Source organism: Heterocephalus glaber, unplaced genomic scaffold (genome assembly GCF_053883595.1).
Source record: "Heterocephalus glaber isolate CG9 unplaced genomic scaffold, H.glaber_assembly_v1.0 deba00000347, whole genome shotgun sequence".
NCBI lineage: Eukaryota > Metazoa > Chordata > Mammalia > Rodentia > Bathyergidae > Heterocephalus > Heterocephalus glaber.
In genome coordinates, this window is record NW_028258143.1 from 61,974,862 (window position 1) to 62,000,365 (window position 25,504).

General features: G+C 39.5%; 1 protein-coding gene across 2 annotated transcripts in view; it reads right to left on the reverse strand.

The window, feature by feature from the left end:
* Positions 1-14,480: 14,480 nt before the first annotated feature.
* Frzb (frizzled related protein) overlaps positions 14,481-25,504 on the reverse strand; it is a 31,275-nt gene continuing 20,251 nt past the window's right edge. The window contains exons 3-6 of one of the 2 annotated variants that reach the window (XM_021247140.2): positions 23,793-23,858; positions 19,242-19,446; positions 18,769-18,832; positions 14,481-15,407 (exon numbers count right to left, since the gene is read on the reverse strand). In XM_021247140.2, the coding sequence (XP_021102799.1) occupies positions 15,291-15,407; positions 18,769-18,832; positions 19,242-19,446; positions 23,793-23,858 (452 nt within the window). In that variant the 3' untranslated portion in view covers positions 14,481-15,290. The remainder of the gene's footprint in view (positions 15,408-18,768; positions 18,833-19,241; positions 19,447-23,792; positions 23,859-25,504) is intronic. The other variant, XM_021247141.2, reaches the window with a different exon arrangement.

Sequence of the window (25,504 nt, forward strand, 5' to 3'; positions counted from 1 at the left end):
ATCATTAAGCAATTACTGTAACTTCAGAGAACGTGTTTTAACTACCAGTAATTGTTGCCATCCGATTTGTATAAGCAAGAATGAAATAAAAATAAGACAAACAGAAGAGAAATAAAAACTTCTATTACTAAGTTTCTAACCTCTAACTGGTAGTCACCATATTTTATTTGAATGAATCAATTAAATACAGAAGTGTTCTGAATCATGTGTGTATGAGATACAGCTTTGTTAATATTATATTTATTCATTCTACAGCAATGTTAATATGGTGCTGCAATAATTTTGGTATTGGAAAGAAATATCAAATTCATTCGCCTGACACAATCCACAAAATTTGAATTAACATGTTGAATGATTTAGACTTTAATTTTCCTAAAGATGATTAGTTTTTACTGGGTACTGTAAAAAAAATGGCCAGAGGAAACATTTCCTAAGACATATCCATGACTTACTAAAAATGGACACAGAAGCGAAGTCCAATCTTATTAAGCTGTTTTTTACTTGACAGAACAAAGAATGCTGCTGTCTACAGTGAAGGCACTTAGGGTTGACAGTTGAAATAACAAAAATAATCCTTTAAATTTTAAATAACTACAATATGTCATTCCCTAATCTTAAAAATATAATTAAGGACCAATTGGAATCAGCTGCATGGAAATATTTTCACTTAATAAATAACTGTAGGTACACATATACTTCACATAAACTCTAGCGTTCTGTAAAATAAGTTAATTATAAAATTTTGATGAAACAACAGAGTTTGTCTTTAAGTACCTAGCAAAGAGTAATTGTAAATTATTTGCAATTTTAAAATGGAAGCTTAATACATACTAATAGAATTTTTAATTAAAAAATAAAATCCACTCCCCTTAAATATAAAAAATAAAATGTGTTTTTACTACACAATATATAGTCTTCTGACTTTCTAAATAAAATGTAGGTTTAAAGTGTCTTTTTGTGGGAATGACTTTTAAATTTAACTATTTTTAGCAAACTTCAAGCTTTTGCTTTTAGTATTTTCAAAATCTTTGCTTTTTAGGGGGACCGGGGATTTAGCTCTAGTGGTTCTTCTGCCTGCCTCGAAAGCCCAAGGTCCTGAGTTCAATCCCCGGTACCGCAAAAAAAAAAAAAAAAAAATCTTACTTTTAGGCAGATATTGCCAAAGTGGAATGTGCCTCCAGTTTCTCTGGGTCATGTCTCATGGCCCTTCCTGGGACATACACTGCACCTCAGGGATCAGCGTTAAGGTATACGAATTCTCCTGGACACATTATCCGGTGAAATATGTCAACTCCTAAAACTGAGGTGTCATTTGGCACTTTGAAGGCTTAATAATTTTTTAAATGGCAAAGAATATGTCAAAATAAAAGTTATTAGTAAAAAGAATAACCACATAATTTTAAGTTTACACACAAGTTTATGCAACCATCGCACATGTAGCTGCCAGTAAACGCAGCCTTTGTTTTATTTTATTTTATTATCTTTTTTAACCCAGCCCAGATGCCTGCAGCGCTTGCCTTCCACCGCGTCAAACAGAGCTGTTGTGTTGGCAAAGTGTCTTTTGTGCTATCACGTTTGGGAATTTAGCAACCTTTTCAACGCCACAATTAGCAATAACAAAACGATATGTATTCACTCGGTATACATTCTTACCATTAATGGCTGACCAGGACTGAAGAAGTTATTAGACTGGTTCCTATCTGGCTCATTGTGTTTCCCACCTTGGTGAAATAAGCTTGCAGCGAAGGTTCTCATGCTCAAGGCTAGACGCCAGTTTACAGGGCAAAAGGCAAGAGGGCCATTTAACTTTTCGCTAAGTGTTTTTCCATTAATTGGGCCACACATTCTTACAAGCACCATTGCCCACAGTTTGGTCCTGAGAAGATTTGCAAGCGTTTTGTGTGCCTTTTGTTAGTTTGGACACACAGCTTACCCTTGATTTAGCAGAATGCAGCTACACAAGACCTTTCTTAATTGCTTTCCAGGCATAGTTGGGAGAAACAGCAGGCAGCCTTTAAGCGAGGTTTTGTGGCCTAAAATGGTAGCCTGAAGTGCCTCCTTTCCGGTGTTTATTGTTGACAGTTCAATTAGCATGCCAAAGCAGCTGTGGGCCTAGGAGGCAGGGCCAACCAGACTGCACATGCAACTAATTTTACTACCAGGGGAGCAAAATTAGCTGTGATGCATTTGTCTTACACATTTACTAAAGAACACGCCAGATGGGAGAAATCCAGCTGGTTTCCCCAAATGTAAATTCATCTTGTGAAAGTCTCAAACATACGCCGCTTTTCTTCTATTGGTGGCTGATGAAAAGTTACTGTTTTTCTCTTGAAACTTTAACAAACGCCAACTAGGCAAGAATGAGATAAAGACTTTGTATTCATTAAAAGTTTTCTTTGAGTGAAAAGTGATTTTTTTTTCAGCCAAAAAATTGCAAGCAGAACCAGGATCCTCTAAGGTTATTTATGGACGACGCAAGCAGCAATGGTATTTTGGGTAGGCACAGCACACCGAATGGTTCGGTTGCCCGTAGTAGTTCACAGGGAACTGTTGGGACAGACTCGATGCAGTTACTCCAGGTAAACTGAGGTACTGGAGGGACCAGCGGGAAAAGTTGCTAGAGTGGAAGGTGGGTATGTGGGTGGGCTCTGGTGCAGCTCCCAAGCAGAAGGTCCATGGCTGCTGGGGCAGCTGCTCTCTGGTGCCCTGGCCCGGGGTTCCTGTCAGAGCTCAGCAGGCGGGGCTCACTGTCAAGTATCTGGGCCGTGAGATTGGCTACAAAACCCATGTGCGACTGTCCAGCCTTTGATTGATCCACCAGACTCGGGTAGAATCACTCAAAAGTCCACACTCCTGGTTGACTTCCCAGGCGCTAACATTTACATTTTAATGACTTGCACCTGACTTTGGACCACACAGCTGGAGGACAGCTACAGAAAGTCTGAGTGGGAGGCAGAAGAGAAAGTATACAGCCTCTAAGGAATGAGCTGCGTGTGGCTACCTGCCCTGATTAGTTTACATACCCAGCATTCTACAAACAGGCAGAATTCAAGAGCTGCATCGCTTTTCTTTGCAGCAATATTGGCAAAGTCTCAATTTTAATCCTATCATAGTCTTCACTTCTTTTCCTGTCTTTTCGAAAACGTGACTTTACCGTTACTTTGTATTTCCTTACAGTTTAACACTCCAATGCCAAAAACTTAAACGTGTTATTCTTGCTCCTGAATTTCTTATATTTGCTTGCATCTTTTATCATTTTTGATAATTCCTCCCTCCTACCTTTTTAACTGGATTAGACTTCTAGTCAAATAAATACTACCACCAAATACATATGTAGACTTCAGAATAAATATTTCAGGAATCTTGTATATGAGTTGGTAGAGGACAGAAATGCCACAAAGATGAGACCTAGGGCTGAGGATTTAGCTCAGTGGTGTTGCACCTGCCTTGTAAGCACAAGGTCCTGAGTTCGATTCCCACTACCGCAAAAAAAAAAGATGAGACCCAAAAATCCATATAACAGCAACTGTCATCAAAAAGTAGAAAGGAATCAGCCAGACATAGTGCTGCACACCTGTAATCCTAGCACTCTGGGAGGCTAAGGCAGGAGGATCACAAGTTCAAGCCCCTGGGTAATGAAATCCACTGATAGAAAGTATCCTGTGGCATTGAATCCTAAGTGGACTCGGGCATTCTTCATACTGCACAGTTACACATGCCTCTCCTGAGAGCCTAGGAGTTTGCAGTCTCTTGATCTCCTCCAAATCCCAAAGTTATTTCAATACTGATGTACATATTCTTTAAAAGCCTATTGGAAACACTGCTTTAAAATAATACAGTTTTTATTGTATTTAACTACTTATTGTGTACACTGATCTATATTAAGGAAAAGCTAAGAATTATTTCAATACTAGCATAACAAATTACATCCCCATTATGCCATAATATTTTCCTTTCCCAGCTCTTTGAAATGATCTCTATTGCTACAAATACTATACACAAATACAAATATATCAGGAAATCATAGCCCCAGATCCTGCTTAATTACACTAAGAACTTTCAGTTAGACTTCAAAGAAATAAGAAAGCCAGATTAGCCAGTACTTCTCTTACTTGTTTATTTGCAAAAATTAGTTTTTAGCTCTGAGAAAACATCTCCTAACTGAAAGCTCAAAGTCTTAACCCACAGGCGCAATGCTGGCCACATTTCCTGGATGCTCCAGGAGCCTGACTTCGTTGATTGGATAATTTACTGTTGGTCATGTAATTGTTTCTCCCAGACCACTAAAAAATGTAAACGAACTCAGATAACGAAGTCTGATTTATGAGGATGGCACTGTGTACATATTCCACATACCTAATTCATTCCTGCACACTGGCACAGGATTAAATGATGCAGAGCCATCTCTAAACCCATAATCCTGCTTTTATATCACCTTCAAAGCAGTGTCCACGTTGAAGTGTTTACATGTGTAAGGCCAGATCTGTTGTAATATTACTAAATGCCCTGCTAGATATCCCTAATAAAGCTTTTTGTGACTGTTCTGATTCCCTGACAGTTCTTCTACCCAACCCCAGTATCCTTTACCAAGAATCTCACAGTTCCACTGAAAGTAACTCTTCCTTTAGCCTTTTACTGAATTCAGTTTAGAGGCTTTGTCCTGCTTTAATTCAATGATGGGATGTGAGACCAGTACTGAGAACAGTAGTAAGTACAGTAATAAAAACAGAAGTAGACACTGTACAGTTTAGAAATATGTTATGTTTACCAAATATCTGTTACTGACTCCTGAAATTTTAGTTTTCTCCTAAATGTAGACGCTAGGCTGACCAAGTATTTGGCATTTTCCTACTGAATACTGATAAGTATCTCAAATATATCCCAGCCAAATCCACATTCTTTAATCATCCCTACCCAATATTTCCCTTTTCCTGGGCCTTCCTCAGTGTAGATGGTAGTAGTATTACCAGCAATCCAGTGTCTCAAGTTGGAAGCCTGCTAAAAATATCTGACTTTTTTCTCTTCCCAACTGCCTACACCTAATCCACTAGCTAGTCCTGTGGTCAAAGCCTAATGTGTATGTGAAACCTGTCCACTTCCTTCCACGACTGCTACCAGCCTAATCCAGGCCACCTTATCACTCACCTCGAATACTGCAACAACCTCCTTTCTCTAATCACACCCTAACCCCGTATCATTTCTTGAAGTTCAGTGTGGGTAATCTTTGAAAAACATAAATCTGGTCATGTCATTCTCACTGAGAACATGCTAATGGTTTCACACATCGCATTGGTAGAAACCAACTCCCTGGTATGGCTTCCATGGCCCTGTATATCATTGCTGATAGTTCTCCAGTGTGTTCCTTACCTCTCTCCCACTCCTCATGCTCTCCATCCGCAGCTCCTCCAACTGTCTGGGCACATGCCATCTTCAGAATTAGCAAATGGCCTTTGAGCCCACCCGGACTTCTGCCGCCACACCAAACATGGCAGACTCCTTTTTTTTTTTTTTTTTTTTTTTGGTACCGGGGATCGAAATGGGGTCCTTGGCTTGCGCAGCAGGCGGCGAAACCACTGAGCTAAATCCCCGGCCCCCGGCAGACTCCTTTTAATCCTATTGGAATCAGTCTTCCCTAAACACCAAATGTGATTCCAAATTTTGTAAGCCCTGAAGCTTATATCATTTAAGAGAAACATGTTTATGGGATAATAATTGTTTTAATCTTTAATTTGCACATTTGGGGGGGGGGTACCGGGGATTGAACTCGGGTCCCTGAGCTTGCGCAGCAGGCGGCGAAACCACTGAGCTAAATCCCCAGCTCTGCAAATTATTTTTTAAAAAACATGACTGTGAGTATGTTCAGCCTTGGAAGAAGCCAGTACTGTGTAAGTGAAGGACCTTCAAGCTCAGCTTCATGAACTTCACAATGGTTCTAACTTTGCGACTACACTCCGGTAAGCAAGTTGACCTCCACCCCCTCTTCTCCCTCTCTCTTACTGCAGCCTAGTTATCCTTCCTAGCCCTTTTCACAGGCGGTCACCCACATGCTGTCTGCTCTTGGGCTGGGTTGTCTGTTCCAGCAGGCCAGGGTCTGCAAAGCCACCCACCCACCGTCCACTGCAGCATCTGACCCAGTAGCACTCGGTAAATTCTCATCCTCGAATGAGTGAATGATGCAGAGTCCTCTGAGATTAACAGTCCCAGAGAAAATTTTGAAATTTGCATATAGCGAAAGCAGCCTTGTTTCCCCTTTCTCTCATGGTTAGGAAGCAGCCGAGAGCATGGCACAATTCCAACCACAAAGGAAACAATGGTTGCCCCCTGTCTGCCCCAAGCCTCAAGGACTTTTAAAGCCCAAACCTAATTCCTGAGACCACAAAAAGCAAATGTCCAAGAGGTTGGGCCTGACAACCACACTCAGAGTCATTCTTCTCTGCTTCAGAGGGGACTCTGCTGCACCATCGCTCCCGGCTCCCACACAGCAGCCTGACCAGACCACCAGCTCTGTGTGGCGCCTGGACTCGCCGTGAGGGCCTCCTGCCTCCTCAGGTCCACCCTCACTCCTCACTGAGAGACATTCCCCACTCTCAGCTGCAGCCCACAGTCTGCTCACCGTGGTCCAAGGAAGCTGACCCCCCACCCAGGCAGCTGACTCGCTCTTTCCTCAATTTGGAGGAGAAAACTAAGACTTTCGGAGATGATATTCAAACCAAGTTTGAAATATTATCAAATTTGGTCAAAAGTGTTGAATAAGTACTTGAAAAAATAATAACTTTCATACTTACAGTTAAATACATCATGTAATTTGCCATTTTCTTGTGCTAAAACTTGCAGTGCAAATTGCCAATAGCAGGAATTATTGCTAAGCTTTAGAATTATCTACAAATATAGGTCATTACATGTCTTCCACCATACTTTTGCATAGATAAACCGCTATCTTACATAGTTTGTATTTGTTCTAAGACTAGGTAAAAACTACTAGGTTTTCAGTTCTAGAATGCTTCACAAATATTGTTTATCTTCCATGGAAAAATCCCTCAAAGTCCTTTTTTTTTTTTAAAAAAAAAAAAGCAAACTGTATAACTTTAGGAATGAAATCGGGGTTCTTTTGCACTTATGTGAACCAACTTCATGCCATTCAAGTGACTCAAGATCTACATCACCCACTTATTTGTAACAGGTTGAATAGTCAGCTGAAGTGTGTATTTTATGGTTAAATTAACCTGACCTAGGTTAATTATGGTAGCAATGGAACTTCAGTCCTATCCTTGCAGTCTGAACCTTAACATGACCATACTGAACTCTAAGCTACAGTGTATCAAACACAAACTTCTGATTGGAGCAGTTTCAGGATCAATTTACATTCAAATAAAAAGGCACTACAGCAAGAGCACATTAAGATGTTTAAATTATGGGGCATGCGGGATTCATCAAGTAAGAAAAGCAGTTGTACATCAAGCTTATGGTGAATGGGTTAAACACACAAGAGGGCTTTAGTGCTCTAGCAACACTTCTCAAGATTTTTCTTAGTTTTAGCAACTTAAATGAAAATCTTAAGGAAACAGAAAAGGTAAAAAAAAAAAAAAAGGGTTTTAAAAAATGACCAACCTGCAGTAAGACTGGGGGTTCTATCCCTAGTACTGCAAAGAGAACAAAAAATTCAAAAGTAAAAATGACAGCTACCAACTATCTTAATAATTTACCACTACCTCTGGCAGGCCAGCTTTAACAAATAAGTAAAAATGAGTGCTAGGGCCACAATTCTAGGGACCAAACTGGGATGAATGGAAGGGAGAGCAAGATTGAAATGGGACTAACAGTTTGAGGGATGTGAGCTACCCTTTGTTATTGTGTCTTGTGTAAATTCTGTTATCCAGGGTTATACATGGATTTTCCCTGGTAGATTATCCCACTCCACTTCTTGCCTTCAATTCCTAGTACTGTGCCTTGCACCAAAATAGATGTGTGTTGAATGAATATGCAGGAACCAAGTGGGCGCTGTCTAGGAATGAGCACTCTCCCCAGGACTTTGTCCCTAAAGAACACGCCCTTGCAGGAGCAAAATGTGACTGAGTGGCCTAGGAATAGTTTTTTGAGTAAGTGGGAGCTAATAGGTCTCTTTGGTGGCTGTTTCTCCCCCTTTCAGTCCTCATTTCTCTACTCCAGGCACTGTGAACTCTCATGAGGCTTGAAGTTAATAAGCTGGAGACTGGAAATGGTGACTTGATCTATTCCAGGAGAACTTCATTGTAAACAGATTTGTGATATGAAAAAAAATCTTTTCATCTAAAAGACTGAATCTTTAGTCGTAAGATTTCAGGCAAAGTCCCACTTCAGCACTAGCCTCACCTTTTTCAGTAGTAATGTTCCTTTTCCACCAAAACCACCAGCTAAGTCCAAAGAATGATAAAATAATTCAAAAAGTAAGCATTTGATTAGGTCCACAAGGCTAGGCAAACCACAGTTCATCCTCCAAATTCAGCTCCCTGCCTGTTTTTGTAAATAAAGTTTTATTGAAACATGGCCCTCTTTGTTCACACTTGTATTATCAGTGTCCAGTTGTGTTTTTTTTTTGTACCAGGGATCAAACTCTGAACCTTGTGCTTGCAAGGCAGGCACAGTGCCACTGAGCTAAATCCCGGGCCCTCAATGTCTACTTTTGAGCTTCAACAGCAGAGCTACATGACCCTCGAAACCTTAACTATTTACTAGCAGATCCTTTTAAGGAAAAGTTCGCTGACCACTGGACTAGATGGTTCCTTTTTCAGCTGATTTTATGGTTGTCATCTGTTTTTTCCAGTACAGACCAGTACAAGTCCTTTATGAGTTCACCCCACTTCCCAGTTTCAGTAAAAGCTGCCTCTGTTTTGAGAGCCCTCAGTGTGCAGCCTGGAATGCAGAGCCTGCACTTTTGGAACATAAACACTTTGTCTCGATATAATTTTAGTACTTCTGCAACTCCCTAGGAAATGAAAAACACTAAGAAGCTCTTCTGAAAAAAACCCAGCTCTTATCGAGAACACATCTTTCCAAGTGGTCTCCCCTTGCTGACCTAAACTATGAATAATAACCTTTTTGGGGAGCCAAATTTTTACAAACATTAAAATTGTTTTCCTTGGTTTGCTTGTTTCTGACACATAATCTATTACTTACAGTGAATAATGGTAAAGTTTTTCTTTAAAAGCCATTCCATGTAAAGGTCAGGGATTTAGCTCAGTGGTTCCACCGCCTGCCTCGCAAGTGCAAGGTCCTGAGTTCGATCCCCAGTACCAAAAAAAAACATTCCATGTAAAAGTTCAAGGATTAAATTAATTAACCTGGAAATTGACATCTATATGGACAGAACCAGCATGAAGTATTAAACATCCTATAAATTTACCATCCCCTGAATTTAAAAGTGGTTCTTTGGCTTCCAAAATAAATCATATTTGGAATAAAACATAAATATATCAGTAATTGAGTTCTATGTGGTTTGTGTAAAATCTTATGTTCTGAAAGATCAAATGAGTATTCATCCACTTTCCTGATCATGCTACTTTCTAAGCATTCCTGCCTTGCTGGAGGAAAGAGAAAAGTTTCAGTCTTCGACTTGTGGATGAGTTGAGAGAATTTTTTGAGTCTGGAATCTCAAATATGAAGAGGGCCGGGGATTTAACTCAGTGGTTCCGCCGCCTGCCTCGCAAATGCAAGGTCCCGAGTTCGATCCCCGGTACCAAAAAAAGACAATCAAAGATGGAGAAGAGAGAGCAGGACAGGGTGTAGGATCCCTGAAGAGCCACTTTCTCTTCCGGACTTGAGAAACATTCATTAGAGCCCTTCTTGGGGACTGTGTGCTGCACAGAGTGCATTTGGAAGTAACACGTGGAGCAATTCTGGTAATTTCTAAACTCCTACCAGGCTCCAGGCTCTGCTCAGTGGCCACCACCAAGCTCATCTCTCCTGATCCCGAAAGTTTCAGCATGCTGAACAACTGGGCAGATGCAAAGTGAGAATTTCAATCTAGGTATTCTAACTTTGAAGCGCTTTTCAAGATGCGGTACGCAGGTCATTTTGAGCGCTGGACAAGATGCTACCCCAAGGAGGAGTGTGGGCAGTTTTGTCCAGGTACTGGATGCCAAGAGCCGCTCGGGACGAGACTCACTGAGCTGGGGACCTAAAGCCAACCAGGGTGAGCTTCAGGGACTTAGATGAATGTATTTAAAGAACATCAGACTTCTCCTCCTATTTGCTTCATGCTCGATCTTCCAGCAGTTCTGAACACACTTACTGTAGGCACATGTTTGATTTAATCAGCCAAGCAAGAAGAGAGTAGAATAGGTGCAAGTCCAGTGGAGAAAGAGACAAATGCGTACAGAGAGGACAATGCAGTTTTTGTAGGTGCAGTGTTTTCTGAGCTTCATGATTCTCTTTAAAGCTTTGATCTATCACTTGAGCAGTGGGTCATAGGGAAAGTTTTAGAACATGGATTTTGTTCATATTGATCTCTTTTTTGGTCAGGTTAAATTATTCATCTCAAATTCTGCTTTTCAATGCTAGTAAACGGATACTATCTGTGGGAAGCCATGCTGCCCCCAGAATTACAAAAATAATGTAGAAATGAAGACATTATTGTGAATCCCACCAAGTTTACTTATTTGCTTTATTTACCATTTAGTATAAACAAAGAAATACTTTGTTCCCTGTTTCAGATTATTTCCTACCTCAGAGCTATTCTGTCCTGACTCATCCTTGCTGATAGCCTCAGTCAGACCTACAGACCTAACATCCATCCCTTCCATGATGCTGAGCGTAGGGATGGGGTGGTGGCTGTGTGGAAGGGGGCTCCAGTACAATGCCACTGCGTAATGAGGCGTCACTCCCCCCACTCCCTGGGGCAGTGGGTAGCTCTTTTCTGCGGTTGCTTTCATTTCCCGATCCGCCTCCTCACTAGTCTGTAAATCCTTCCCTTTTGGACAAACTTCCCTGAGCACATCACACCCTCTCGTCTATGGCCAGCATCTCATTCTCAACTCCCACCAAAGTGGGAACATAATGATGTTTGCATTTCACCCAAGGAAAGACATCTTCATTCATCTTGCAACATGTTGAATACTTGTCATAAACATTTCATAAAAAAAAACTACGGAAATCAGGTAATGGAGAATAGTCTTTCTATATTATGGGATACAGAGGACTAGAGTGGGAGGAGGAATAAGGAGAATGATCTAAAAATGAGAAATGGAGTTCCTAGTGGACAGGAATCACTCTGGCCCTATTTGTAATACCCAGCAAATTTTTTTTTTTTTTTTTTTGGTACCAGGGATCGAACTCGGGTCCCTCCACTTGCGGGGCAGGCAGCAGAACCACTGAGCTAAATCCCTAGCCACCCATCAACCTTTAACTTCAACTGTCCTCCAGGCCTTGCTTAACATTATTAATTTCATACTTTTCTCCAAAGACAAAAATTAGAAAATACTATTTTTTTTTACTTAGAATCACATACATTTAAACTATTACCGTCAAAAGGAATGCTGCTTATCCCTGACTACTCTGTATTCATTGAAATTCTGATTTTGTAAGAGGACAACTGAAGAGGTAAAATGACAGAATTTGGGGTTAAGTTGGGACCGTATTATATCAGCTTTCTGACAGTCGATAGACCTCAGTTTAAGAAATAAATAGGAATAGCTGCCATATGCCATGCACTATACCTTTTTTAAAAACAATGTTAGGACACATTTACCTTTTTATTTATCTATCCAACCCAGAGCCTCACACATGCTAAAGAAGTGCTCTATCACTGAGCTACATCCCCAGCTCACCAAATGTACCTTTTTATCAGCAAGTACACAGATAGAAAACATGTAACTTGGGAAATAGATTAAGAGGGTCTAAGGCCCAGCTCTGATACTTATATATCTCTGAGGTTCTGAATCTTCAACTTTTTTTCATCTATAAAATAGGAACACAACAGGGGTCAGAGATTTAGCTCAGGGGTGCCGTGCCTGCCTGGCAAGCGCAAGGTCCTGAGTTCTATCCCCAGTTCTACAAAAATAAATACATAAATTTAAAAAATAGGAATAACAATACTTCACAAACTTTCCAAGAATATGTAACACATGTGAGTGTTTTATATAGCACTTTGCCACTGTCAGACATAATTACACTAGAGATCATCAAAGGTATGAGCATACTGTTTTTCTTAATACTAATACAGCTGGGAACCATATTTTTCAACTCTACAGGATGGATTTCAGTAACACTGTGTGGAAATCTCTGCTTTATTTCATTTTAACCATCTTCTTGAATGCCTGTGTGTATTAAATGTTAAAATTCATAGAGCTAAATAAATATTAGCCTTGAAATGATATTTTAAGTCATTTTACTTGTTGAAATGCAACAGCAAATAATTTATTGGAGAAGGCAGTAAGTATGGCTATTTACTCACAGTGATTGTGACTTTTGTGTTTGCTTTAACAGGTACCAGATGTGGAAAGTCATGGGTCTGTCCCACCCCACCCCCAAATGCTCAGTGCAACATATGTCCCTGAATCAGATTACACTGCATGTGACACAATAAAATACTCGTGTTTATGGAAAAGAGAATCCAAGTTTGCTACTAATTTTTACTAGTTTACCCAGCATGCATCTGGCTTTTAAAAAATATTTAGCTAACAAAATTAAAATCCTAAAGATAAATTGAATGAATAGATCTCAATGTTACTGACAAGGATGCGTGTATATTAAATGTTTAGTGGCCTTCGGAGTTAGTACCTGCAAGAAAAGCCTGCAGAGAAGCACTAATGAGATGTCTTTGCATTATGACAACCAGAGTAGATGGGGTTTTGCAGCTCGATTAGAAATGTTACCATCATGATAAAATCATGCCATCTCCAAGAGATCTGCACATCATTTAGGAAGATATTGCAGCTATTAAACTGAAAACCCACTTTGACTTTACTCACAGACCTTCATTAGAATTTTTAAATAACTGACAGAAACCTCTTAAGATGAGCAAAATCTCCAGTCCAGGTCATTCACAAGGAAGATGGTAAAACATTGTTGAAAATAAGAATCTGGCTCTCTTTGTTTTTGTTTATACATACCACAACTGTGTATGTATTAAGCATAAACTGTGTCAAATCCCTAAATAGAAACCAATTATAATTCCCCTGCCCCTCACAAAAGAACATTTCAGGTGCTGGAAACATCCACATCTTTGATTGTACATCAGAGTATCTCATCAGTAGGGTGAAAGCACTCAGAGGTAGAGACCTGGGTTTCATTCCTGAATGTTCTTATTATGCTCTGGAAGAGTTGATGACGTTTTGGGGATGTGAGATATTGGTGCTTTGAAGTCTCCTGTGTCAATTCTTGCCCTTCTCCCCAGAGTTAATATGAAAAGCTCCAAGGGAAACACGACAAGGTGAAAGTACTCCGAAGTGCAGAAGCTCAAGCTGAGGCATAAACACCAGCAAGAGAGATTCTGGGGCACATCCCCCAGCTGTGCCCCTGCCTACACCACCCAAACTCACCTTGTTCAAAGCTAGGACAGCAGCACCTAGAAGGAGCTGTCCCTGCACTAGCTTTGGAGAATATAGTTGGAAGAGCAGACAGTAAACTTATCACAAAGCGACCATGCGGTAGACCAAAGCCCACACATCCTCCTCCAAGTGAATCTGGGACTCACTGGGCAAGCTGGCATTTGGAGATAACCTCAAGATGGGAATGTGCTATTGCTTCTAACAGACAGAATTCAGATGAATTACTATTTACCAATTTAGGAAGATTTGGTCAGAAGTGAATTTATTCCTTGTATGACTGTCCTTATAGAAGAAAATAGAGCCCATTTCTGCATTAGTGTTTCATTTTCAGCACACCATAGCTTAGAAATGTGCAGGAACGAGACCTGAGAGTGACTGGCACAAACCCCAAGGAACCATGCTGGAGGAAGGAAATAAAAATACCACTGCTGCTGGGGATCTAGCTCAGTGGTTCCGCTGCCTGCCTCGCAAGCGCAAGGTCCCAAGTTCAATCCTCGGTACCAAAAAAAAGAGTAAGATTCTTAAAAAATAAATAAATACATAAAATAATAAAAAAATACCACTTTCCCACATCCCTGGGCGTCTTGTTGCAGCTTGGGTAATGAGAATGCATATTTGGTTCAAAAGGCTGAATAACTTTCTCCTGAAAACCAAAATTCCTTTTATTAGAAAATTCTGAGCATTAAACAGCATAAATCCAAATGATCATGACCAGATCCGTGCATAAGCCTGTAATGTAGTCCAACTTGAGTAAGTGCATACACATACAGGTACACAAACACAGCCACAAACACATAGCAAAAAATATATATTTTTGCACATTTCACTGTCTTGTAAACAATGGCATTTTGTAAGCTCTGTACCTTTTTAAAATAACACCCTGAAGCTCATGTATGCACGCTTTTCCTAGCCAATACAGAAGTCCAATTTATTATGAAAGAAGAGAGCGAGGGGAAAGACTTTCACCAATGGGTTTATTTAGAAGGAAACAAATTAAACAGAACTAGGGTGACAACAGCAGATGTCTAGTTATAAGTCACCTCCCTAAAGCCGATCAATATATTCATGAACAAATCAAATATACTTCGAGAAGAAAAACGCTACTGTAAACTCCCCAAAGGCTCCTGGTTTCACTTGTGCTTCTCCATCAGGCAAAATGTTCTTTCCTCAGCTACCTACACTATTTATTTTGCTTCCTGCCAATCTTGAAAACAATTCATCTTGTGTGTCGTTTCCTCATAAATGCTTCCTGGTGCTTGATTGCTTTGCCTGTATGGCATCTGACTTCAAACTGCCATTTTACCTTTATAAACATTTAGAACTGTCTCAGCATGAGAATACCCAAACGGCATACAAAAATAAGGCTGTAATTAGATCACCAGAGTATGTTTTACAGCGTACCTGGCTTTCTGCATATACCAGAAATCTCGCCTTACATCCAGAATTGCATTCCCAGTCTGAGTGCAGATGAAATTAACATCAGGGACTCCAGCAAAGAGGCCCTAGTATCAACAAGTTCAATTTATTATTATTGCAAAATAACGGTTCTTCCGTGATTAGTGAAATAGAAAACACATATTTAGAGACTTAAAAGGGGGGGGGGGGGAGGGAGGAGAAAAACAGAAAAAGGGGAGAAATATCAGTTACCACATGATTTTTGTAGTAAACAATAGAATATGACGTGCAATAGTGCAATTTTCCTTTGCTAGTCCAGCAATGCAAGTCTTAGTAGGAAGGCCACTGATGTCACTCTTCGCACTTCAGGGTTTAGGTACGTGCTTGCCGGGGGTTAGAGGTCCTGCCGGACTTCTGATTCTGAGCCGGATCGCTGACGCTAGAGTCACTTTTACTCAGCCCGAGATGACGGAGCTTCACGTCCCAGCGCTGTGAAACACAAGAGAGAAAACAGCCACACACAGGGATCACCAGGGTCACCATTTCCATGACTAATGGCTGGCTTAGTCTGCCCAGTCAGATCGTTAAGGCATTTTACTGCGTTTCCAAAGGTATAAATTTATCTACATCCTAGGGTAACAATGAACCTGACACCACAGAAACACAATGCTCTAATTTCAAAATGCACAAAGCTGTTCATCGCTAATGTAGTCAATGATGCTTTCATATCAAACCATAAAACTAAAATTTCTGTCTGTAAATGATCCAAGTATCTACCAATATCTGTGGGCATTTCCTGAGATAACATACAAATGGAAGTTACATAGAATATTTGAATAAAGGACACTGTTGATCGAACTCGGGTCCTTGCACTTGCGAGGCAGGCAGCGGAACCACTGAGCTAAATCCCTGGCCCTTTAATTCTCTCTTAAGACACAAAACAAGATAGCCTTTTAAAACCTGTTTGAGGACTAGGGATTTAGCTCAGTGGCGCCACACCTGCCTGGCAAGCACAAGGTCCTGAGTTCAATCTCTGGTACTACAAAAAAAAAAAAAGAAGGCAGGATGATGTCCCTAATATATTTTTATAATTAATAATATCTATTAAGTGTAGCAAAGAAAACAGACACTGATTCTGCCCTTATTCTGAGGTTTTTTTGGTACTGGGGATCGAACTCAGGACCTTGCACTTGCAAGGCAGGTGGTGGAACCACTGAGCTAAACCCCTGGCACCCTCATTCTGAGCTTTATAAAGCAAGCATTGCAATGTTTTTAACAGCTAGTCACTTTGAGTAATATTTCATATTAACAATAACAATATTACTTGCATGTAGTATATGAAATTAAATGGAAATTATGTTATGGAAGTGTAGCTAAGTGAATAAGAATGATAGCTATAGTTCTCAAGATTCAATGACAGAAAACACTTGTAGATCTTGTTAAAAATGTAGGCCAGGGATTTACCTCAGCGGTTCTGCCGCCTTTCCTCATAAGTGCGAGGTCCTGAGTTCGATCCCCGGTACCAAAAAAAAGAAATGTAAATTCCTACTCTGTAGGCCTGGGATGGGGACCTGGATTTTCACAGCTGACAGGTCCCATGTAGCAGCCCTGTTGCTGGCCCAGGACCACACTTCAAGTAGAAAGATGCTAATATCAGATGGCCCAAGTTCAAATTCTAACTCCATAATTTACCCTGCAACATTTCTTGAACAGATTTGTTTTCATGATTTCTACATTGGAATCAATAATAAAATCTACTTATATGATTGCTCTGAAGATTGAAGAAAAATGAATAAAGTGTATAATATACTATTTTTCTATTACTGAAAGTCTATTTTAGCACATTTTATTCCACAATCTTATTGTTTCCATTTTCAAAAACAATCTGATTTTCCCCAAGGTAATCCAAATAGCTTGGTTTGAACAATCTGCTATAAAAGAGACTTAAGTAAACTATCATTTTCATGGAAAAACCATAAAAATGTCTTCAAGTACTTGACCTATCTACTTACAGCAAAATACAGCTGAGAAAAGCAACTTTGATTAAATAAACGACTAACATCCTCCATAAAATTATTTTTTACATTCTCCAGTTGACTAGAAAGCTGAAATAAGGATCTCAATAATTCTGGCCAAAGAAAGGTTTTTCTATCCAAACACTTTGGCCCTGAGTACGTACATACAAATTAAAAATTGTTCCAGCCATTAGTTTATGTCTTCCCATTATTATGTTTAAATCCAGACTGAGAATGTAAATGATTTCACAGTAACTGTGAGTCCCCTACAGAAAACAATGGGAAACATGTCCACTTACTGAAAAACAAGACAAACAAGCCATGTGTCCCGCTGACAACACAAGCAGTGAAGCTTGTTGCATGCTCTGCAGCTAAGATTCTGAAAGCTCTTCCAACTGATACAGGAATTTAGGACAAATTCCTGTTCTGCATTAGCAAGTAGAAAACCAAATTAAAAGGACAGTAAGACAGTCCAACATCCCAAAGAAGAGCCACTTCTTTAATAAACACCAAACTAACTGAAGAGGGATGGAAATAGAGAATGCCCACGAGTCTGCACTTACAACGCAGTACATTTTAATAAATATACTGGGGGGGGGGGTGAGGAACTTACTGGCGACAGTTTCTCCCTCCAAAGTAATGCCCTCTACATTTCTATAGGTCACTTAATTTCAAATGTCGGCTGTGTCAAGTGCCAGATGTATAAAATCAACTGCCCAAGGGTGTTTAACTTATCCCGTAAATGTTTCCCAACCCTTCAAACTGGCAGAGGGAAGAGGATGTATTATGTTTGGTGCAGTTCCCACTCCTACCCCACTCGGAACACACATCCTTTGAGTTTCTTTATCCTGCGTGCACTTCCCCCAACATTCTTTCCCTTAAACAGATTCACTCAGTGCAGTAAGAATGAAACCTTCGATAAGGTAGTAATTTACTACTTGATTTTTGTTAATGTATGTCCAGAATCCAAGAGTGAATGGATTAAAAATAAAGCTACATAATTGTTCTAAGGATGTAATTTGGTCAGATCTCTTATATAGAGATATTGTGGCTGCCCCTTGTCTATAGGAATTGGTGCCTGTGCATCGGACTTTTTCCCTACCCACTGTTTATTTTCCCCTTCTCACAGAAGTATAATTTGTTCAAGGAAACAATACACCTAGCTTTAAAAACAAAACCAAAAAATATGTCATTTCCTAGCCTCCTTTGCAGCTAAGAATGGCTGCAACACTTAGGCTCTGCCCAGAACTCCTAAGAAAAAGTTGCTAGATGGAACTCTTGGAAATCCCTTTTCCCTTCCCTTCTTTCTGCCTGAAGTTAAGTGGAATGTTGGCCGTAGAGCAGCCTTCTTCTGACCTCCAAGGAAACATGAGGACAAAAGCGGTAACTCACAAACTGACAGAGTAATACTCTATCAGAAGTTACAGTCCTATAATGTAAAAACCACCCTATTAGAACTAGACAAACTACTGCTAGACTTATTATAAGAAGTCCGAGCAACTATATTTGGATCCTGATATGCATACAGGGAACTCATTCCTTGAAACAAAATAAGCATTAATGAAGGGCTGGGAATTTAGCTCAGTGGTGTCACTGCCTGCCTCAAAAGCGCAAGGTCCTGAGCTCAATCCCCAGTACCAAAAAAACAAAAACAAAAAACAAAAACCAAAAGTTTCCAAAGCATTAACGATAAACTCAGTTCATGGAGTATTATGTATGAAAATATACATAGTCTCATGTAGTTGAGGGTAGTTATTTAAGTGACAGTTGGCTGTATTCTGCTTTTGCTTTCTCTGTACTGTATTACTTTGAATGAAATATAGGTATGGGCTTACCTTTACTTTTTTACCAAGTCGATCTTTCCATTTCTCTGCTATGGAGCCTTCCACTAAGAGTAATCTGCATTTTTTTAAACAAGCAATCAGTTTTAAAAAATTAAAGCATATTATTGAAAAATACAAGGAATCAATGCCAAAAAAACCTTAATATGTTTATTCTAGAATAGAAGAACTAAGTTTAAAAGCAGTAACTTTTAGTAATTTGGAAATCAAGGACTCTTTTAAGGAACAAATGAAGCTATAATCTCTCTCTCTCTCTCTCTCTCTCTCTCTCTCTGGGAAAATGCATACCTCTAAGTTGTACATGCATAGTCTTCTACTCAATATATGAAGTTGAGAGATTCAATTAAAGCCCTCCTGTAATCTTCGAGAAAACAGAAAGATAATGTAAGATCTTACCACAGTAAGATCTCTACCGAGAAATGCAGTGGGTGGATAGGCAAAGAAATTATTCTTAAGGCATGAATTACCTGGAGCGTTCCTCGTCTTCATAGCCCATGATGATATATTCCTCATTAACGTTAAGTGGGGGACACAGGCAGCCAGAGCTGGTGTGGAGGTTGACAGTGTCCCTTGGGATGTTCACCAGAGACGCCTTTAGAATCTCCTTCACCTCCACTACTGCAGTCACATCATGGCACTTAGTCTTCAACTCTTTAACTTTAGCCCGAATGACTGCAATAAAAGACAGCATAGCTGGTTTAGTAAAATACACACCCCCATTCATGAAAGATGGGTAAGCTTCTTTCTAGTCAACTCCTGTCCACTTAATGTTCACTGATTGGAGGGCCAGGGATTTAGCTCAGTGGTTCACCCGCCTGCCTCGCAAGCGCAAGGACCCGAGTTTGATCCCTGGTACCAAAAAAAAAAAGACTCATACAATGTTCACTGATTGGAGAGGAAAAGTCAACCACGTATTTTTGCCTTAGATGTTAGTGAGTAAAAAACGAAGCCGCATACTTCCCCGCCAACGCTCAGCCCAGTCCCTTTCCAATTTGTGTGTCTGTGTATGCATGAGTTTCATTACGAGAAATCCACTTAGATAATCAAAGACTGAATATTTTAATTTTCCTCCAAAATTTCATTTTGGTTTCAGTGTGATATCTTTTTGTTTGTTTATTTGTTTGTTTGTTTTTTTCAGTGTGCTATCTTTAATACTCTCCTTCAGTTATACGAAATCTTCCTCTTGAATAGAAGTTATCACCACTGGACCTGTTCCCTCCATCTGCTTCAAAGTCACAGCTCCATCCACCGTGACCGAGTGTGTTCTAACAGTGCTTGCACCCTGCCTGGCTGGACGCACTCAGTTCGTCCTCCAAGAGTCAACTTCACTTCGCAATATAAAGATAAATTGGCTTCAGTTGCAAAGTCAAAATATTTGACTTAGAATCCAGGGAGAAACAGTACTGCTACTTTTCTGTATCTCTCCTTTGGACTTCTGGTAAATGAACTTTTTTGTTTTGTTTTGTTTGTTTTTGGTACTGGGGATCGAACTCGGGTCCTTGCACTTGTGAGGCAAGCAGCGAAACCACTGAGCTAAATCCCCCGCCCAAATGAACTTTTTAAAGAAAAATTTTTTTTCAATATTAAGAAAGAAGTAAAAATGTCCATTAGCAAGAAGTCAATAGCAGTGGCTCGGGAACCCTCACTGCAGCAATTCAATATCCACAGATGTTACACAGAGGAAAACACAATTTACCCAAATGAATACACTTTTTGAAAGCTTCTTATGTATGAATCTGCAGATCACTTTGTCTGCAGACCTCTCATGTGTTTTAGGAGTTTGAGACTTTGTAAAAAGGATTAGAAAAAGTACTCCACGAAAGTAGTTAAGTCATTTTTCTATCACTGCATCAACTCCATCACAGAAACTTAATATTCCACCAGTACAACATGCACATGACAGAAATTAAACTATGGATTCATTTTTAAATTGTTATGATAAAAACGTATTTTTGCTTCATAGGTATTTCAGTCTAGAAAACTAGTTGCCTTAAGAATGAGAACTTGTAGCAAACAAAATATAACTGCCTAGCTGTCCCTGCCTGTTTGGTTTTGCAAGTGGAGTCCTTTCCTATTGACCTTCTCTAGATTCTGTATTTTATTTTATTTGGCGGGGAGGGGACCTTGCACTTGCGAGGCTGGCAGTGGAACCACTGAGCTAAATCCCCAGCCCTAGATTCTGTATTTTAATAAGAGATAAGATTGTTCATTTTGAAACGTCATTTGGGAGAATCAAATGATAAATTCTTAACCCTGGCTAGCAGACATTTTTTTGTGTCCTGGCTTAAATGAATGTGTTTCACAGCATCCATCAACCACTAGAGATTAGTGAACTGTGTAAATGTTCTCAAACTAATGATTTATTTACCCAATGTGTCTACTATTTTTATTAGAAATTTTTAACACATGTACCCACTCCAAAATAAATATCTCTGTCTAAGACCTACTTTATTATTCAAGTAATTTCATTTAACTTCTAGTTTTTTAAAAACTAAATCTGAATGAGGCAAAGGTTTTATCTGAAATATTCAATTATTCCAACCCTTACTTTGTTTCTCAATAGATACATGCAAATATATAAAATAAAAATCAAATTATTTTCCAGGTAAAAATGTACTTCCCCTTCAGATTTTCCTTCTAGTCCATCATTTGAGTGCCTGCCCCCCCCCCCGAAGAATGTGCAAGTCCCAGACATGTGACAATCCTTAAATGATAGGAAACATGACTGTTTGGCTATAAAAATAATTTCTTCCTTTCTCATTTTATTTTACAATATTCCCTTAGCTACCTTCTCTAAGGTCTTCTCTTTCCAGTGACTTATAACCACTGATATTTTAACTTTTAACAAAAATAGCAGTACCAACCACTACAACATTAAAGGGGATGAATAAAATAAAATTTAATAGTAAGTTAAGTAAAATACAAATTACTAAATTTCTCTGACATAAAATTATGTTTGAACTTTGAACTGAAAAGTTCACATAGCATTCTTCAATCTGAAAAAGCTAATCTCCTGGAAATTAAGAGCTTTCTTTTCCCTGAGGTTTCACACAGCAATTTGCCTAAGGAACAGGTCTCCTGTTAAGCAGCCAGGCATCTTACTTCTTCAGTATATGTAACCTTTCCACCTTGGAAGGTTGTGTCCATTACTGACTAAGAGGGGCAAGGTTCCTCTTAAAATGAGTAGTAAGCCAAATAAATAAAAATTGAGCCCAGGGCTGGGGATTTAGCTCAGTGGCACTGCGCCTGCCTTGCAAGCTTAAGGTCCTGAGTTTGATCCCCAGTACGGGGCAGGGCAAGGGGGGATCGATCCTATTGAAGAAAACTTGGGAAATTAGTGGCATTTGTTTTAAAGAGATTTAATTATACCAAGAATTTTCTACTTTATATTTTTTAATACACAGTATTTCCAAAGACATCCAAGATTACTCTTACAGTCTTATCCATTTCTCTTTCCAATTCCCAAAAGTGCAGAAGTAGAAATAAATCTGCCCTGTGTCCTATATCTTCTAAAATAGGCTATACAAACACAATGAAATGTTCATTTAATGATAAAGTTCACTTTATAAGTCTGTTTGACTGCCACGCTCACTCAGAGTCAGCATCAATGGTCTTCTAAAGAGAGTAATGAGACCTTCATTAACCTCATAGATACAGGCTGAGCATTCCTAATCCAAAAACCTAACACCAGACACATTCTGAGCATCAGTTACACCAGAGGGAGAAAATGCTACACCTGACCTTATGTGCTGGGTCATAGTCAAAACTCAGGGGCATAAAAATATTGTATAAAATTACCTTTGGGCAATACGTATAAGGTCTCTATAAAACATAAATATATTCTGTGTTTAAACTTGGGTCCCAAACCCAAGATGTCTCATTACATATAAGTAAAACTTCCAAAATCTGATATCCAAAATACTTCTAGTTTTAATCATATTGAATCAGGGATACTCAACTTGTACTGCTAGGAAAAAAAAAAATCCAAAAACTGCCTATGGAATATAGCAAGTGAAACGTGAAAATATCTATAGAATACAGTAAATCCTGACTTGTTCCATATTTTATCAACTGGAAAATTAGTAATTGCCCCTTCTAAAAATGATGACAATTGACTTATAACACGGAAGCCCACTCGTACCCAAAAGTACATTGTGAACAATTAAAGAAGGGATAACTTAATGTTCAATATTCATTGGTAAATTCATGGTAATGCAGCTCATGGAGGGCTGAGAAAATTAGACAGTGTATGGAGACCACCCAGCGCTGACACACTCAGCAGGCTTTTCATCCTCCAAAGTTACAGCTACATTCAGGTTAGTAACTCTCCAGTTAATATTATGTTTATCAGAATATCATATTGTTGGGCCAAGCTAGGTAACAAAACATCTCCTCAACTGAACGCTAACCACTTCTATTAAGTGTTACTTTGCAAATCTGTTGATATTCTCCTTGGGCTAAACTGACTGAAGAAACCCAGTTGAGCCTCTTGACCAAACTCACACAATCTAGCGTACGCCCATGGAGCTCAGCGGACTGCTGCAAATACAAGCTCAGGTCTTCCTCAGTCACCCAGGTAGGGAAGAGCCCATCTGCCTGGAAATTTAACTTAACCTCTGCGCACTGAAGGGCATGGCTCTAACACGGCAACTGCTGCCGGAGAGACTCAGAATCCAGCATCTGTTAAGAGCCTTGCCCATGTGAACCATTTTAATTGACTTAAACAAGGTTTTTTTTTTTGGGGGGGGGTGGGTCCAGGGCCCTTACACTGAGCTACATCTCCAACTCTTTATTCTATTTTTTATTTTGAGGCAGGGTCTCACTAAGTCACTAAATTTCCCGGGCTGGACTTGAGCTTGCAGTCTTCCTGGCTCAGCCTTCCAGAGTACTAGGATCACTCAGGCGTGTGCCACATAGCTTAAGCCATATTCTTAAATTGCTATACTCATTTATATGCATACAAGCGTGCACATGCAGCACGCACACGCACACACCATTCTTTACACAAGTGTGCTTACCATAGTTGTAATTGTTCCGGAAATAGGTCTTCTGTGTAGCTCTGATAGGCTTACATTTGCAGCGTTCTGAAAAAATAGAATGCTAGGATAAGTGTATTCGAAGCAAGGAGTGATTTTTGGGGCCTTAAGGCCAATCTGATTTTCACTGTAATAAATTTGTTTTCATTTAAACTTTTACTGTATTTTTCAGTCATATCTCAGAAAATAGAAAATACATGATTACCTCAGAAAATAGTTGATTATATGTAGAGTTTTTCCTAAAACAGTATCCCTAAAAAAGCGCCTTTAAAAATCCAATGGTGTTTTATCTGTTGTGACACAGAAAAGGGAATAAAGAACAAACGAGTCTGAGAAGAACAGCTGATAGAAGTTGTGTTGAAACAGTGTTTTATGTTAGCATGGGAACAAATAATAAAAAGCTGAAGCTTTTGCTGACCACTTGCGATTGCATTTTCTAATTAAAACAAATCTTATTTCAGTTGAACCTGGAAATCAGCAGCAGCAGCCTCAAGAAGGCTGGCGTCTTACCGCAGGTGGGAGGCTGTAGAAAGAAGCATGTACCCCAGGAGGGTATCCCAGCAGAAGGCAGGGTTTCTCACGCTACACACAGCACCTCCCCTCCCTTGCTCTATGTCTCATTTTTTAAATGAGATCTCTATAAAGATCCCAATCCCATAAGCAATGGGCAATATCAATGCTTGTTGCTATTTTGAAGGAGGCTGGCTACTCTAAAAGTAACTTTCTTACTAGCAAAAGTAACTTTCCATTTAAAAGAAAGTGGAATGTTACCTAATTCTTGGCTTCTCATATACATAGCTGTTCTATTTTATACCAAGATGTTATAGTTATACACATTTTTGAAGATATTCTTAAGATGAGAATATTTCTGAAGAAATAAATGCTTTAGTCTTTGACTTACAATTTATCCTCCTATAGATATGGACTTGTTGTTTTTGTATTTAAAAATAAATACCAAAAATAACACCTGTTAGGGCTGGGGATTTAGCTCAGTGGTTCTGCCGCCTTCCTCGCAAGTACAAGGACCTGAGTTCGATCCCCAGTACCGAAAAAAAAAAAAAAAAAAAAAACACCTGTTGGATTTAGCTCAGTGGTTCTGCCACCTGCCCTGCAAGCGCAAGGACCTGAGTTTGATCCCCGGTACCAAAAATAATAATAATAATAATAATAATAATACCTGTAGCCAGGCGTTGGTGCCACACATCTGTAATACCAGCACTCTGAGAGGCTGAGGCAGGAGAACTGCAAGTCTGAATTCAGCCTGGGCAACTTAGCAAGACACTGTTTCAAATTAAAAATTTTTTTTAAAAAGCTGGGCATATGGATAGGGCACTGATTTAGCTCAGTGGTTCCACCACCTGCCTCGCAAGCACAAGGTCCCGAGTTTGATCTCCAGTATCAAAAAAAAAAAAAAAGGCTGGGGATAGAGCTCAGTGCAATGGCTCTACATTCAACCAATGCCTCCAAACAACAACAATAATAATACACGCAGGGCTGAGGATGTAGCTCAATGTCAGAGCTCTTGCCTGGCATGTGTGAGGCTCTGGGATTGATCCCAGCACCACAAAATGAATAAATAAAACAGTAACACACACAGAAAAATCAACTACACAATTTTAATTCTTCAGAAATTTACCCACAATCTAATAATAAAGTCTTTTGGCAAAAAAAAAATATAGCAACTGTCAATGAAC